General features: G+C 38.8%; 1 protein-coding gene across 5 annotated transcripts in view; it reads left to right on the top strand.

The window, feature by feature from the left end:
• The window catches only part of znf618 (zinc finger protein 618), a 48,466-nt gene extending 35,858 nt beyond the window's left edge, over positions 1-12,608 (top strand). For 3 of the 5 annotated variants that reach the window (XM_089129804.1, XM_039693781.2, XM_039693782.2), the window contains 6 exons: positions 543-635; positions 2,691-2,735; positions 3,004-3,081; positions 4,501-4,536; positions 4,865-4,993; positions 7,309-12,608. In XM_089129804.1, coding sequence (XP_088985930.1) covers positions 543-635; positions 2,691-2,735; positions 3,004-3,081; positions 4,501-4,536; positions 4,865-4,993; positions 7,309-8,840 — 1,913 coding nt within the window. In that variant the 3' untranslated portion in view covers positions 8,841-12,608. The remainder of the gene's footprint in view (positions 1-542; positions 636-2,690; positions 2,736-3,003; positions 3,082-4,500; positions 4,537-4,864; positions 4,994-7,308) is intronic. The other 2 variants (XM_039693783.2, XM_039693784.2) reach the window with 2 other exon arrangements.
• The last annotated feature ends 1,586 nt before the right edge of the window (positions 12,609-14,194 follow it).

Raw genomic sequence — 14,194 nt, 5'->3', positions numbered from 1 at the left:
ATATATATATACATATATGCATGCATATATACACAATTGATGTATTTGACACATGCATATACACACAATTGATAATTGATGTATATGTATGTTTATGTGTGTGTGTGTATATGTATATGTGTGTGTGTGTATATGTATATATATATATATATATATATATATATATATATATATATATATCAGTGGAAGACCGCTAACGTTAACATTAATGAACTTGGAAACCACAATATACTTTTTCTGCCTAAATAAAGTAATGATTACTGTATTTATAACTAGCATATCTCTAGTTACAGTCCCTGCATTGTAAAATGTAATTTAGACTTGCGAGGAGTATCTTGTGCAGAAAAGTTAGCTTTTCTTTTACACGTGTGAAATCCAACAATATTTAATAATAATAAAAAAAAATATCGGCCGATATATCGGAATATCGGATTTTAAAACCCCAAAATATTTGTATCGGTATCAGCCTTTAAAATCCTTTATCGGTCGGGCTGTATGACGTATATGTATTACTTAATCTGCTTTTGATTTTTGCACTGCAGAAGGAACTTTTGGCCTTAAAATGGAAGGGAAAATGTCTAACCAGTCCGGCCAGTCCAGTCGCGCCGACATCAACAACTCCCAGAACTCCAGTGGTGAGTGACATTGAAATCTCTGAAATCTTTCACCTTTGATATTTGAGTCTCGTAAAGTGTTTGCACTTTGCTCAGAGTGATATTTTACTGTCATAATGTGCAGGTGTGCAGTGTCTCTCTCCGCAATCACACAGTTTCCCCTTTAAATTAAGCAATCTTCATGCATTTTACTTGGAAATGAGTTTGATCCTCGTATTCACTATAATGTCTCTTAAAGGGCACATAATATTCAACACTTTTTCTTTTTCTCATGTTTGTCAAGGTTGATTGCTTCAAAACAGTCAAATTACATTTTCAAAGTACATTTTCCAAGATTTAACAGGCTACATTTCAATTATTGTTATGATTGGGTAAAATTTTTCACTTGTGAATTGTGTAACATCATTTGCTTACCGGTTGTGGGTTTGCTGCGCTGTCCAATATAATGTGACTAAATCAGACTAAAAGATCAGAAGACGGCACACCATTTGACAGACTTGTCTAATATTACATCTCTACAATGTAGAAAATGAAATTATATAAACATGAGCTTCAACTATTCAAATACGAGTGTCAAAGAAAATGGGTTTGATCAAAGCTGGGAAAGTAGAGAATAATGTACACAAACACTTAATATCCTGCCCTGTTTTCATTGTTTATTGAGCATTTAGACAAAATCAACAACAACAAAAAATGCATATTTAATGCATATGCATCATGCTTTTTTTTTATGACTCGTATTGTGTCATATAGTGAGAATATGCAACTCAAACGCAAGAAAAAAACACCCTGAATTTATTTAGTCTCAAACTGTGTGCAATTTTGTGCACTGTAATATAAAGCAGTGAAATCTTCATAACAGTATGGCTGATACTTGCATTAACATTTTAAAACATAACTCAATGCAATACAATGATTGAGAGATGAGCAAGAGACTCACGATTGAATGTGATTTTCTAAAAACAAATGTAATGTTACTACGTTTTTCTGATTGCATTTGCTTTATAAAGATAAGTGAAGATTTTACAGCAAAAAGACATGAACCACGAGCTGAATTTGGACGTTTTTATAATTACTCTGCACTTTAACTTGCTCTAAGGTATGATTTATCAATCAAACAACAGTTTGTTGTAGATTACTACACTGTAAAAACATATTTTCAAGATTTGTTATCACAACATATTTTCTTTTGTCAAATCAACTTTATTTAGTTGAGATAACTTATTATTTTTGAGTTTCTGATGATTAAATTAATCTCCTTCGTTGCATTAACTCACTTTTTCCAGTTCAATCAATTTAAAATTAAGGCAACCAGGTTACTTTTTTTTTTTTTAAGTTAAACCAACAATATTTTTTTTACAGTGCAGTTATCACAACATTTTTTTCTTTTGTCAAATCAACTTAAATAATTGATTTAGTTCAGATAACATATAAATTTGAGTTTCTGATGATTTAAATTAATCTCCTTCATTGTATTAACTCACTTTTTCCAGTTCAATCAACTTAAAATTTTAAGGCAACCAGATTACTTACTGTTTTAAGTTAAACCAACAATATTTTTGATAATTTAGATTCCTTAGAGATTTGATCAAATGATACTGGAGGCTTAATGTCCGACTTAAGTGTCCTGTTAATTTTGGGCCATGGTACACTGTAAAAATGAATATGCTTTATCTAATCAAAAAAATTGTGGCAACAAATTAATTCCTTAAAAGTTAACCATTAAAAATTAGTAAAACTTGCAACAACCAAAAAAAAAAAACATAAATTGAAGTCGCCATTATGGTGATCGGTGTTTGTTTTAGGTTTCAGTGATTCTGCTCGTTATCATCAGGCGTCTTCAATGTTGGCAATATAAAATAAAGAGTTCTTAATTAATCTTTGACGTCTGTCTGTTAGTGAGATATTTTTGGGTGTAATCCGCTTTTAACCTCAATTCTAATTTGTTAAATTTAATTAATAATATTGCTTGTAATCTGTTTCCACAATTCTATTGATTAGATAAAGCATATTCATTTTTACAGTGTATTATTGAACTCAGTCCCAGTGTTGAGACATGAATTATTTGTCTTCCAGATACTCCAAACAGCCGGACCTATGCTTCCCTCCCCAGCCCTCAGAGTATGTATTGTGGAAATCAGTTTTACCTTCTTCACTTGATTCACTCATTTCATGCTCCATACAGTCCATTTTTTGGTTTTTGTAAATCATGACTGACCTCACTCATGCCCATTTGCATGGCTTTCAAAACATGCAGGTCTCTTAACCTTGACGTAAAAACCTTTTTCCTGAATGCCTGATGCTGACCTAAATTTGTTAGCTGTATGTAGTGAGGCTCTGTTATGAGAACATTTCTGTGTTCTGAGAGAAACTGGACGTTTCGTTCCAGAAACCTACACGTGTGGAGCCTGTGGAATTCAGTTCCAGTTCTACAACAACCTCCTGGAGCACATGCAGTCCCATGCTGGTGAGTGAGCCCAGAAAATGAAAACCATTTTCAGCTTTGAGCTCATCCAAATTTGGACTCGCTCTGTTTTGTTGCCGTTATTTCTTTGCATCACCACTTGGGTCTCGGTTCAATGCAAAGGGCACAATTTTACAGACAGTATAATGTGTGCACTGCATATTGAGTTTGTTTGCATCATGTGCTTTTTACATCTGTTAAAGGAGTAGTTCACTTTTAAAAAGTCACCCCCCATGTCATCCAAGATGTCCATGTCTTTCTTTCTTCAGTCGAAAAGAAATTAAAGTTTTTGATGAAAACATTCCAGGATATAATGGACTTCAATGGGGTCCAAACAGTTCAAGGTCCAAATGAGAGTTTCAGTGCAGCTTTAAACGACACCAGACGATGAATAAGGCTCTTATCTAGCGAAATGATCCGTCATTTCAAAAATAAATAACAAAGTTTAAGTTTTATAAGCTCAAATGGTCGCCTTGCTCTGTTCTGTGATGAGCATTCGTGACTCTCCTGTTCGAACTTGTTCATCAAAATGAACGAATCTTTTTTCGAGTCATTTGGTTCATTCGACGAACGAAATGAACTAAGTGACTCGAAAAAAGATTTGTTCATTTTGATGAACGAGTTTCGCTTGATAAGACCCTTATTCATCGTCTGGTGTCCTTTGAACCTTTGGACCTTGAACCGTTTGGACCCCATTGAAGTCCATTATATGGAGAAAAAATCCTGGAATGTTTTCATCAAAAACCTTAATTTCTTTTCGACTGAAGAAAGAAAGACATGGACATCTTGGATGACTTGGGGGTGAGTAAATTATCAGAAAACTACTCCTTTAACTATCTTCACATCAGATATTCATAGACATGCATGAACTCCATAAAAACTCCACTTTTGTTTTTCTCGTGTCATTTGTTCAAGCGCACACTCCCGACATTGCCATTTTGTTTAACACTGTCATCACAAAATATTTCACCCAAATCAAATTCATCATTTAAACACTGTTGTGTCATACCAAACTTCTATGATGTTTTCTTCAGCGGAACACAGAGGATATATTATCATATATATTAAAGAATGTTTCAGCTGTTTTTGTTATTATGAAAGTCAATGGATCCCTAAAATGTTCAAGCTTTCGAGCCAAACAGACATGTATGCCTCAATTTATAAATCAAAGCACAAACGTACACGTACACCAACAAATATGGCAACCTCAAATCTCAGCTGTTGTATGCATGCATTGATTTGGGAGTGAATAAAAGCTTACATTTCTGTTTCTGTTAAAGTGATTGTCACGTCAGAAGACTGTGGATCAATTTCACACTACCTTTACTTTGATTTCGGAGATGAACGTTCAGTCAGATTGACTTATAATATGGACAAAACAGCTGAAACAATTTTCAAAATATCTTCTTTTGTGTTCAACAGAAGAAAAGAAAAGAATAAGTTTGGAACGACACGAGGGTGAGTAAATGATGACAACATTTTCATTTCTAGGTGAAAATTGTGTTTCCAGGCCAGGAAAAGTCATGAAAATTTCAAATTAATTTGTTTCAAACAAAAATCTATGGAAAATCTATACATCTATGAAATATGTTGGTTAATTTTATAATACATAGGTCAAATATGCAGATTTTCTGTCAAAATCAGCTCTATTCTTTGTGGACCTTGATCAATTAATCATAATTTCTGAGTTGTTTTCACCTCAGTGTATTTCTCTTGTTGGTTTTCATTGAATACCCTCACTTTTTCCAAGAATGAGTACATAGCGAGTTGTCTTTATTCCCTTTAGCTGATAATGAGAACCATGTTAAAGATGATTCTCCGAAGCCTTCCCAAGCGCCTGTGGCCACACAGGAGCAGATGTGGAAATCTCCTCCTCAGCCGGCACAACAGAGGAACCACGTACCACCGTCTTTTCGTGAGTTATTTCCTACCACCACTACCAGAATCAGGAAAAGTGTTGATGTTAAAGTTTGTTTGCTCCAAAGTAAATTAAAGGTGCAGTAAGCTATTTCTGAGAAACGTTGTGGAAAGTGGATCGGACCAAGCACTAAAATTAATTTAATAGACGACATGTAGAATTTGTAAGGTAAAACTATCATATTGAGCACGGACTAACAACCTTTGGGGTCTAAATGTGTTTGATTTTATTTTCAGTAGAATAGTTCAATATAAATACAATGTTCAAGCAAATCACACTTAAAACCATTCCAGTACCAGTATAATAACGCCCCCATTCAGCAAATGCATTTCCATCTTCCATTATTCACGTTAACTCTTTTTCGCACAAGTCAAAAACCACCTCAAACGAGCGTAAAAACTTATTTTTTATTAAAAAAAAGATTTAAAAAAGGGGATGGAAACATAGCTATTGTCTGTCTGGAGCGGCTAATACGGAATTGCTTGTATAAACTTGTACTAGTACATAGGGTTGGGTATCGTTTGAATTTGAACGATTCTGATTCCGATTCCTTGTTTCGATTCCGGTTCCTAACGATTCTCGATTTCGATTCTTTTAAGAGGCAGGGTCAAAAAAGTAAGGAAATACGGAAATTCTGAAGGAAATACTCCTTCTGTCACAAATTTTGCATTTTGCCGAGATTTCGAAAAGTGAAGCCACACTTTGGACCGCCGACGTAAGCTACTCATGTTTAACTCGCGCGGTTATGCCACCACTTCCGGTAGACGCTTCTTCGTTGGTGTTGTTCAGCGGTTTCTTCTTCCACTCGGCGGACTGTGAATATCGAAACTAGGAATTGAAATTTTAACTTTTGAACGATTCCGGGAAAAACTAAAAGTTAGTCCCGGTTCCAATCGATACTCGATTCTCGATACCCAACCCTACTAGTACACTATACTTAAATGTTTGCTTTGCTTCAGCTATTATAAAGAGACGTCCAATCTTGCATTGTGTGTTTGTGCATTTGGGGGGAGGGGTGTGTTTGTTTGGGTTTGTATCAAATATCAACAGTGTTTCTCAGAAATTGCTTATTGCAACTTTAATGTAGGTGTCCTTATGGATTTTCGACATGTTTATTTAAAAATCTGAGGTGATTAATCCACAACACACACTTTTCAAGATTTATCTACATATTTTTAAAATGCAAAAATGCCATATATATCCTTCCTAGTAGGGCTGGGTATTGACACAAATTTCACAATTTGATTCGATTTCCATTCACAAGCTTGCAATTCGAATCGATTTCGATTCAATATTCATTATTTTGGATATCAGTTGCAATAAATGGCAAATTTTCTCAAGGAAATCAAATCTCTTAACTAATGCTGTAAACTATGGGAGTCTAGTTGTAGCCTAATAGGCTTCATTAGCCTAATATGAAGGTAACAATGAACTGTGATGTAGCTATAAAAACACTTAAATTACACTTTTATTTATTTTTATAATAAGAAGATTATGTGAAATATAAACATTTAAATGGTGGCTGTCATAAAAACTTGCCAGATTTATTCAAATATGCATTAAATATTGAAGAACATTAAGATTATAATGCATATGTAATATGGTGTATATATTTAGCAAAATGCTCCTCTCTAGAGTTATTTTTTCTAGCTGACTAACGAGTTGATGTGGGTTTTCTGAGGTAAATATGACGATACATGACATTGATTACAAGCTGTTGACGTCTTTCCACGGTTGAAACGCTGATTGAGCGAATCAATGTGACATGATACGGATTTGGATAAGTTGTACTCTATCTTTTAACACACTTTCAGATGCTCATTCATGTTTATTTGGCGCTGTGACTGGTATTATTAAGCCGGAAGAGAGATCAGCGCTGCTGCTTCTCCAGAGCGATCTCACGCCACAGCGCCAAAACGTTATTGATGTTTTTGAATTTCTAAAGAAAATGGACGTAATTTGAAAATTGAGACTTTGTTTCATATCAATAGTAACGAAGGACAAAGATTTTTGCGTTTTTTTTTTTTTTTTTTTTTTTGGATGCGCGCAGCCGCGATACAATGATCCATTCATTCAAATGAAACAGGATGACTACTTCTTGAGATTTAAGAATCGATATCGGTTCGTAAAAATGAGAATCGATTAATATCGAGAAATCGATTTTTATTACCCAGCCCTACTTCCTAGGTACTGTACTTTTGTTTTCAAATGATGGATTGCAACTGTTGCTGTTATGTATGGATGACCTTATGGTCACTTAACTAGTTGTCGAGATAACGAACTAATCAAATGGTCTTGTTCTGCTTTTGCAGAGAACAGATTACTCCCAGAAAAGGAGAGACAACAAGTGGCTGAACGTCTACTGAGAGTAATGTGCGTAGACCTCGGCCTTCTTGGCGTACTCAGCAGCAAAGACTTCCTAAAACTTGCACAGACCCTGGTGGACACGGGTTCACGCAATGGGGCATACTCCATCCGCGAAGCCCTGGGAGATATGAGCTCGCTGGCATTAAAACAGCTCCCCCGTATGTACAATCAGGTCAAAGTGAAAGTCACCTGCGCCCTGGGTTCCAACTCGTCCTTGGGCATTGCAGTGACCTGCCATTCTCAGACTATCGGACCAGACTCCTGCTATTTGCTCACAGCGTATCAAGTAGAGGGCGTGCGACTCCGACGCTATGTGCTGGGACTCAAGGAGGCCTCTTTAAGGGAAAGTCCTGAGCAGATACACCACTGGGTCCAGAATGTTCTGTCGGAGTTTGTCATGTCAGAAATCCGTACGGTCTACGTGACCGAGCCGCGCTTGTCTTCGCTGGCCTTTTGCGGTCGCACCGGAGTCGGCCTCCGCTGCGCGGGTTGCTCTCTAACAGCCACGGTTCAGGCTGTCCTCGGTCGTCGCAGCCTGCAAGCACGAGGGCTCCATGAACTCGGTGAGCTCCTGGCCACGTGTCGCGACATCGCTGCAACGACCAGCTTCAGCAATGAAGGGAAAGCTGGGGAAGAGTCTACTGCTCCGCCCTGTTGGGATTCAGTCGCAGAGGCTTTGCTCAAGGTTCACGAGAACTTCGAGGCCACTTGCGAAGCGTACGGCCGTTCCAAGAGCACAGTGCCACTATTGCAAGGCCTGAATAAGCACCTTCTTGGCACGCTCGCGTGTTTGCTCGCGCCGCTAAGACAGGCGGCGCAGGAGCTGAGTGTGGAACGCTCCCCAACGATCCAACACGTCCTTCCCGTCTACCTCCGTCTTGAAAAACTCTTCACCTCTAAAGCCGGCGAAGTGGGTGCTGGCAGTAAGCTTTGCCACTACTTCCTAGAAGCCCTGAAGGAGAACTTCAAGGTGGAACGGATCCATCAGGTTGCAATGATCCTGGACCCGCAGCTCAAGCTGAGGCCAGTCCCCGCGTACCAGCACGAGGATATTATCTCAAGGGTGTGTGACATGGCTGCTAATATGAGGGAAGCGGGAGCCGCTGGTTCTGGAGGTACGTCTGTGGACGAGCGGGATAGCGAAGGGCCGCCGGCACCCAAGCGTGGCCGCCTGGACTGTGGATTAGAGAGGCCGCCGTGCGACGCTGAAGAGCCACAGGTACGAAAAGAGTTGTTCCAGTACCTCGGCGAGCCACTGTTCGGTGACACGGGAGACCTGCTGCAGTACTGGAGTTCGGTCATGGACAGATACCCCAGGCTGTCGCGGTTAGCGCTGTGGTTGTTGGCTGTACCGGCTGTAGCTGTGCATGGGGAGTGCGTGCGCATCTGCGAGCAGACCTTAGCCATGAAGAAAAAGCAGCAGGTCTCCGCGGAGGAGATGAACAAGCTGGTCTTCCTCAAGAGTAATTTTGCTTGAGACGGCTCAGGGCTTAATGGCACCATAGACTGTTTGTTTGAAACGGAGACTTTTTGAAGCAGATGCACCCCTTCCGAACATCTTGATTTACCGTAAGTGTCCGTAAATGTGGCACATGATAGAGATTTACAAAGGAAAGGTACATTGACAGCTAATTCTCAGTCCATAGCTTGGCCTTGGCGAGGACGACAGAGCAACTCGGTGAAAATACAGTCTACCGGTGGGCGCGGACGTGAACTCGTGTTTTCGATGTTTCGGTTTAAATTTGTGACGTTTTTAACAGTATGTGGTTCGTCCATCCTTTTCTTTCTGAAATTCAGCTTCAACTTTCCATCTAGAGAAGGAAAAAACGGGGTACTTAGAAAAAGCCATTTTATTTTCGACTACGCCTTTATGAAAACCACAAACACTCTTTGCTGTGACAGCTGAACAATACCTCTCTTTAGCGGTTTATCGGTGGGCAGGTCAAGCTGTAGAGGTGCAAGTCTTGTCTTAGGCAGGCCCTGATTCAATAATCTCAGTTAACCGGTTTGAGTGTGTCAAGCTCTTGTTCAGACTCAGGAGTTTCAGCTCAAATTTATACTTGGGTCACTCTTAAGTAAACTGTTTTGCAATTATTTATTTTACTTCTTTGTCAGTTCTCGCAATAAATGTTACGTAGCAGAAGTTACACTCTCAAGCTGACTTCGATGCCTTGCACCTTTTGTAGCAACCTTTCCCCCCATTACAGCTCACTGGGATCTTTTCCTTCAACAATACAACCTTGCAATACCTGAAACGGCCACTTGAACCCCAAGATTGGATTTCCAATGATATTGGGATATGGAAGTGTATGGGAATGATCTGATGTTGTGTAAAGTTCTGGTCCAGTTATCTTTTTGTTTTCTTTTTCTGAAAAAGTGGGAATAGGGCTATGAAATGCAGAAACTGTCTGTCACTGTCTCAGTATTGACCTCGCTGAACAGAAGCGGCTGATTGCATTATTGTTTGAATGCATTTGAAGAGGATAAAGCTAAACAAGTATTTCATTATTTATGCACTGGATTTCTCTTGTTTTCCTCATTTATCTTCAGCAGGTAATTAGATTAGAGATAACATTAACTACTAGAGAAAACTATGCCTAGATTAGGACCAAAGTATAGTTTGTCATTGTGAATATTTGCCATTTCCAAACAAATTTGTAGTTATCTCATACTGTTTCGCCCACTGCCTTTGAACAACTGTTTATTTCAATATTGTTCTAGTCAACGAACAGAAGTAACAATTTTCACTTCCATGATAAAATAAACGATCTTCAAGAGTATTTTGCAGTAGTTTTTCCAAGGAAAGGTGTGATTTAGTATTATATAGTTTGTCTTGTTAATGCCTTGAACATCTTTATGTGAGTATACAGATATGCATGCAGACAATATAAGAGTTTTTTATCTTTAATAAAGTGGCAGAGAGCTACAGACGTATAGTCTACGTTCACACAACAGCAGAATACAGTTGTCAGTCCTGTTTTGAGTGCTAAATCTGGTTCTCGTTCGTTCACTGATCAGTTATAAAAGAATGAGAAAAGGGAGTCACAACCAAATTGAGAGATCAGTTATGTGAGCTAAATGAACAAAACCGCAGTCGAGTAGTTGCCAATCCCACTGAAATGGGTTTAACGTGAGGTGTGCGTGTGGGTCTACAAGGGGGGACAACAGAACTGAAGAGTTTTTGACCACATATATGAATCGTTTCAAGTAAATTCAAATGTCTTGAAGATATTTGCATGCCTAAATGGGGACTGACTTCGGTTACCTGTCGTTATGCCCTGCTGTTGTTGGTATTTTGAAAAGTCACACCAAATACGGTTGTTAATCCCAAACACTTGAGGTACGCACCCCAACATTTTGGAATTGACTGAGATAACCATAGCAAACACTCGTTTTAGTCTCATGATTGTGAACAAGAAACATGTATAACAAGAGTTTGAACTATTTGGTGTCCGCTATGTTTGACCAAAGATTGGCGACCAAAGACACACAATATTGTGCAATTTTAACTAAACCACCATTGACAAAGGCGTTTGGTGTGTTCTTAATACTTGCGAAGCTGCTGGTTTTAAATGGCATGCCCTTTTTTAGGTTTATTTTGCCGAAGAGAGAGAGAGACTTGTCAAGATGTGCAAATGAGTCAAAACATGTACCTCTTTACCAAGTTGTTGATTTCCTTTTTTGTACATAGTACCAGTTGGGTTTAATGGGAATGCTGTTGCCAATACCTGATATTTTCCAGTTGTAAAGTGGATTATTACTGCGTTTCAGATGTGACAACTGAAATTTCTTGCTTCTGACCTCAATGTGAACCACAGGACGGTGATGGTGCCATGAACCAACGTGAATATTTCATGTTCACATGGCAAAAAAGTCATGAACACTAAATCAGAGGTCTTCAACCCTGTTCTGGGGATCAACTGTCCTGTAGTTTTGCTCCAACCCTAATCAAACACACCCAGCTAATCAAGCTCTTCAGGATCATTGAAAATCACAAGCGTAACCAGGTTGGATATAGGAATTGTTTAAGTTAAGGTTCCCCAAACTCGGACTACTGTCCTGCAGAGTTTAGCTCCAACCCTGAGCAAGCTAATCAAGGTCTTCAGGATCAGTAGAAACTCACAGGTAGGTGTGTTTGATCAGGGTTGGAGCTAAACTCTGCAGGGACAGTGGCCTGGTTTAAGTCCACTTTTTTATGCCCTTGCCTCACTTACTTCCACCGGGGAGGAGCCATCTTGGAAAACAGTCTCGATAAGTCGATCCCGAACGCCGTTCGTACAGTTCAGAAGTTCGCTGCTCACTCAGCACGACGGTCGTGGTTTGACTTGTCGTGTTGGCTCCTGTCTGAATACATGAAGTGAACTGTCTTCATAAAGTATCTTCTTATTAAACGGTCTGTACACTTACAATGTTCTCAATGCTTCGTTTTGCATGTATGGACCCTCATTATGCTACCGTGTTAGTGTGGGGCTATTTTGAGCCTTGTTAGTGGTATAAACTAGCGATTTCTTTTTACTTAGTAAATGCCCCCATATACTAGCGTTAAACAATTTTTAGAGATTAAACTCTTGACATTCGATTATCTTGAAAACAAAACTCAGAGAACGGTTGACTAGTTACCGATGTTTTATCAGAACACCAAAGGTTCATTTTGTGCCGGTGTTCTCCTTTAAACATGGGATCTCCGGGAGCAAGGTTGAAGACCTCAGCATTAAATGCTTGGGTTATCTTTAAAAGGACGAGTGGAAACAAACAAAATCAAGGAATCTTTGTATATTGCCTTAGGCTATAACTTAAATGTTTTGCTATGCTCGTCATCTTTGAAATATCTTTTTAATAAGACAATTAGATAATGGGCTCTATGCACGGCGGTATTTCCGGTGAAGCATTAGGGATGCTCGATAACTTCCGCCGATCATAGAGTCCAATGCAATACCGAGAATTTATATTGAATTTTATACTCCATGGTTATACTAACGAAACGTTAGTCACAAAAACAGATAAAACAGACACCCCTCGTTGTGTTTATGCTTCTTTTTAAAATTATATTAAATAAATATAACTATATATAAAATTACATCTAAACGTATGTACGTTTCATTTCAAAGACTGGAGAACAGTAAATTTTGAAGACTCTGCCATAATCCCGTTTTCCTCGGTTTTCCTCCGCTTTAATCTCCACAACCGGAAATGGACGAGCATCCTTGCGTCAAATGCGGAATTTATGCGTGCATATAGCCCATTGATCTTGGTTGACTGATGTCTGACTTTTAGCATCATTCCAGTCATTATTTTCAAAGTAGGAGTCTGTCAGTCTGGCTCCAACACAAAGCACTCAACAAAGGAATAACAACCGTATTTAGCCCCAATGTGTTCATAACCATTGTGTGAACGCAGCCGTAGGACCTGAATTGCTAAAAGTTAGCATGAAACAGAATTTGCAATAGTAGTTTCTAACCTACTGTGACTATCCGAGTGAAACGGCTTCTGGAACGCGGTTAAAAAAAGGCCAATAGAGTGCCGAAGGGATGACGTCACTTTGTAGGACAACCCGGAAGCTAGCGGCGCATGGGTTCCCTCGGTCGAAAAGCAATGCATTTCCCCCATAGACTTTTGGAAAATCGCAAAAAATAAGATCTGTGTTTAACAAAGGTTTGTGACCCTTACACGTTTTGTCTAGCAAGATAATCTTTACAAGTTAATCCAAAATGTATACATTTTGAAGTCTATGTAAAGATTTTAAAAACACAATCAGACACAATAAAGTTTAAAAAAAAACACAAGCAGGTTATAACTGTGTGTTCTATGTCAGAGATCAAAACGTGAAAATATTTAGAGGCTCTGTTCACCAGAGACCTTATTTCAGGCGATTTAGCAAAAACCCATTCAAAAATCCCATAGGCTTTAGAGCGAGGGAACCGTAATGCTAAAATGCTAACTCCCTTTCACGTTTTGCCTACAGAGTGACGGCACTCTATGGGGAATGGGCTCTATGCACGGCGGTATTTCCGGTGAAGCATTAAGGATGCTCGATAACTTCCGCCGATCGTAGAGTCCAATGCATTACCGAGAATTTATATTGAATTTTATACTCCAACTAAAGAAACGTTAGTCACAAAAACAGATAAAACAGACACCCCTCGTTGTGTTTATGCTTCTTTTTAAAATTATATTAGATAAATATAACTATATATTACATCTAAAATGTACGTTTCGTTTCAAAGGCGGGAGGACAGTAAATTTTGAAGACTCTGCCATAATCCCGTTTTCCTCGGTTTTCCTCCGCTTTAATCTCCACAACCGGAAATGGACGAGCATCCTTGCGTCAAATGTGGAATTTATGCGTGCATATAGCCCATTGATTGGATGGTTTGTGGTTTGCCACTGGTGGATCTCATGTGAGTGATGGGTTGCCCCGCCCTCACGCCAGTAAACACGTTATCAGAGAAGAAATGTCGCTGCAAGGGAGGGGAAGTTACGAGGCACGTGAATTATGACGTGCGCGGATAATTTATATAAAACACTGCAATAGTCCGTTAAATATATATATATACAATTCATGGTGACTTTAAGAATTTAGTTCATACAAAACGGAGCAGGGATGCATGTTGATCGGACTTGGTATCTCATAAGTAACCCAAAATACAGATGATGATACCGGCTAGCATGTGCAGAAATGGTCATGTAAAAACTATTTTGATAAACCTGGCCCAGAAATATAAACAGCTGCTTTTGAATATTGTCGTCTTTCTCTGTCACCACAAGAGGGCAAACGTGTCTCAGAAACCTGTCTCTGCAAAGAGTCTCAAAACATCTTACCTCTGTTTTCTA

The sequence above is a fragment of the Pimephales promelas genome, chromosome 4 (genome assembly GCF_988280905.1).
Source record: "Pimephales promelas chromosome 4, fPimPro1.hap1.1, whole genome shotgun sequence".
Lineage (NCBI taxonomy): Eukaryota > Metazoa > Chordata > Actinopteri > Cypriniformes > Leuciscidae > Pimephales > Pimephales promelas.
This window is presented reverse-complemented; position numbering and strand designations above follow the sequence as displayed.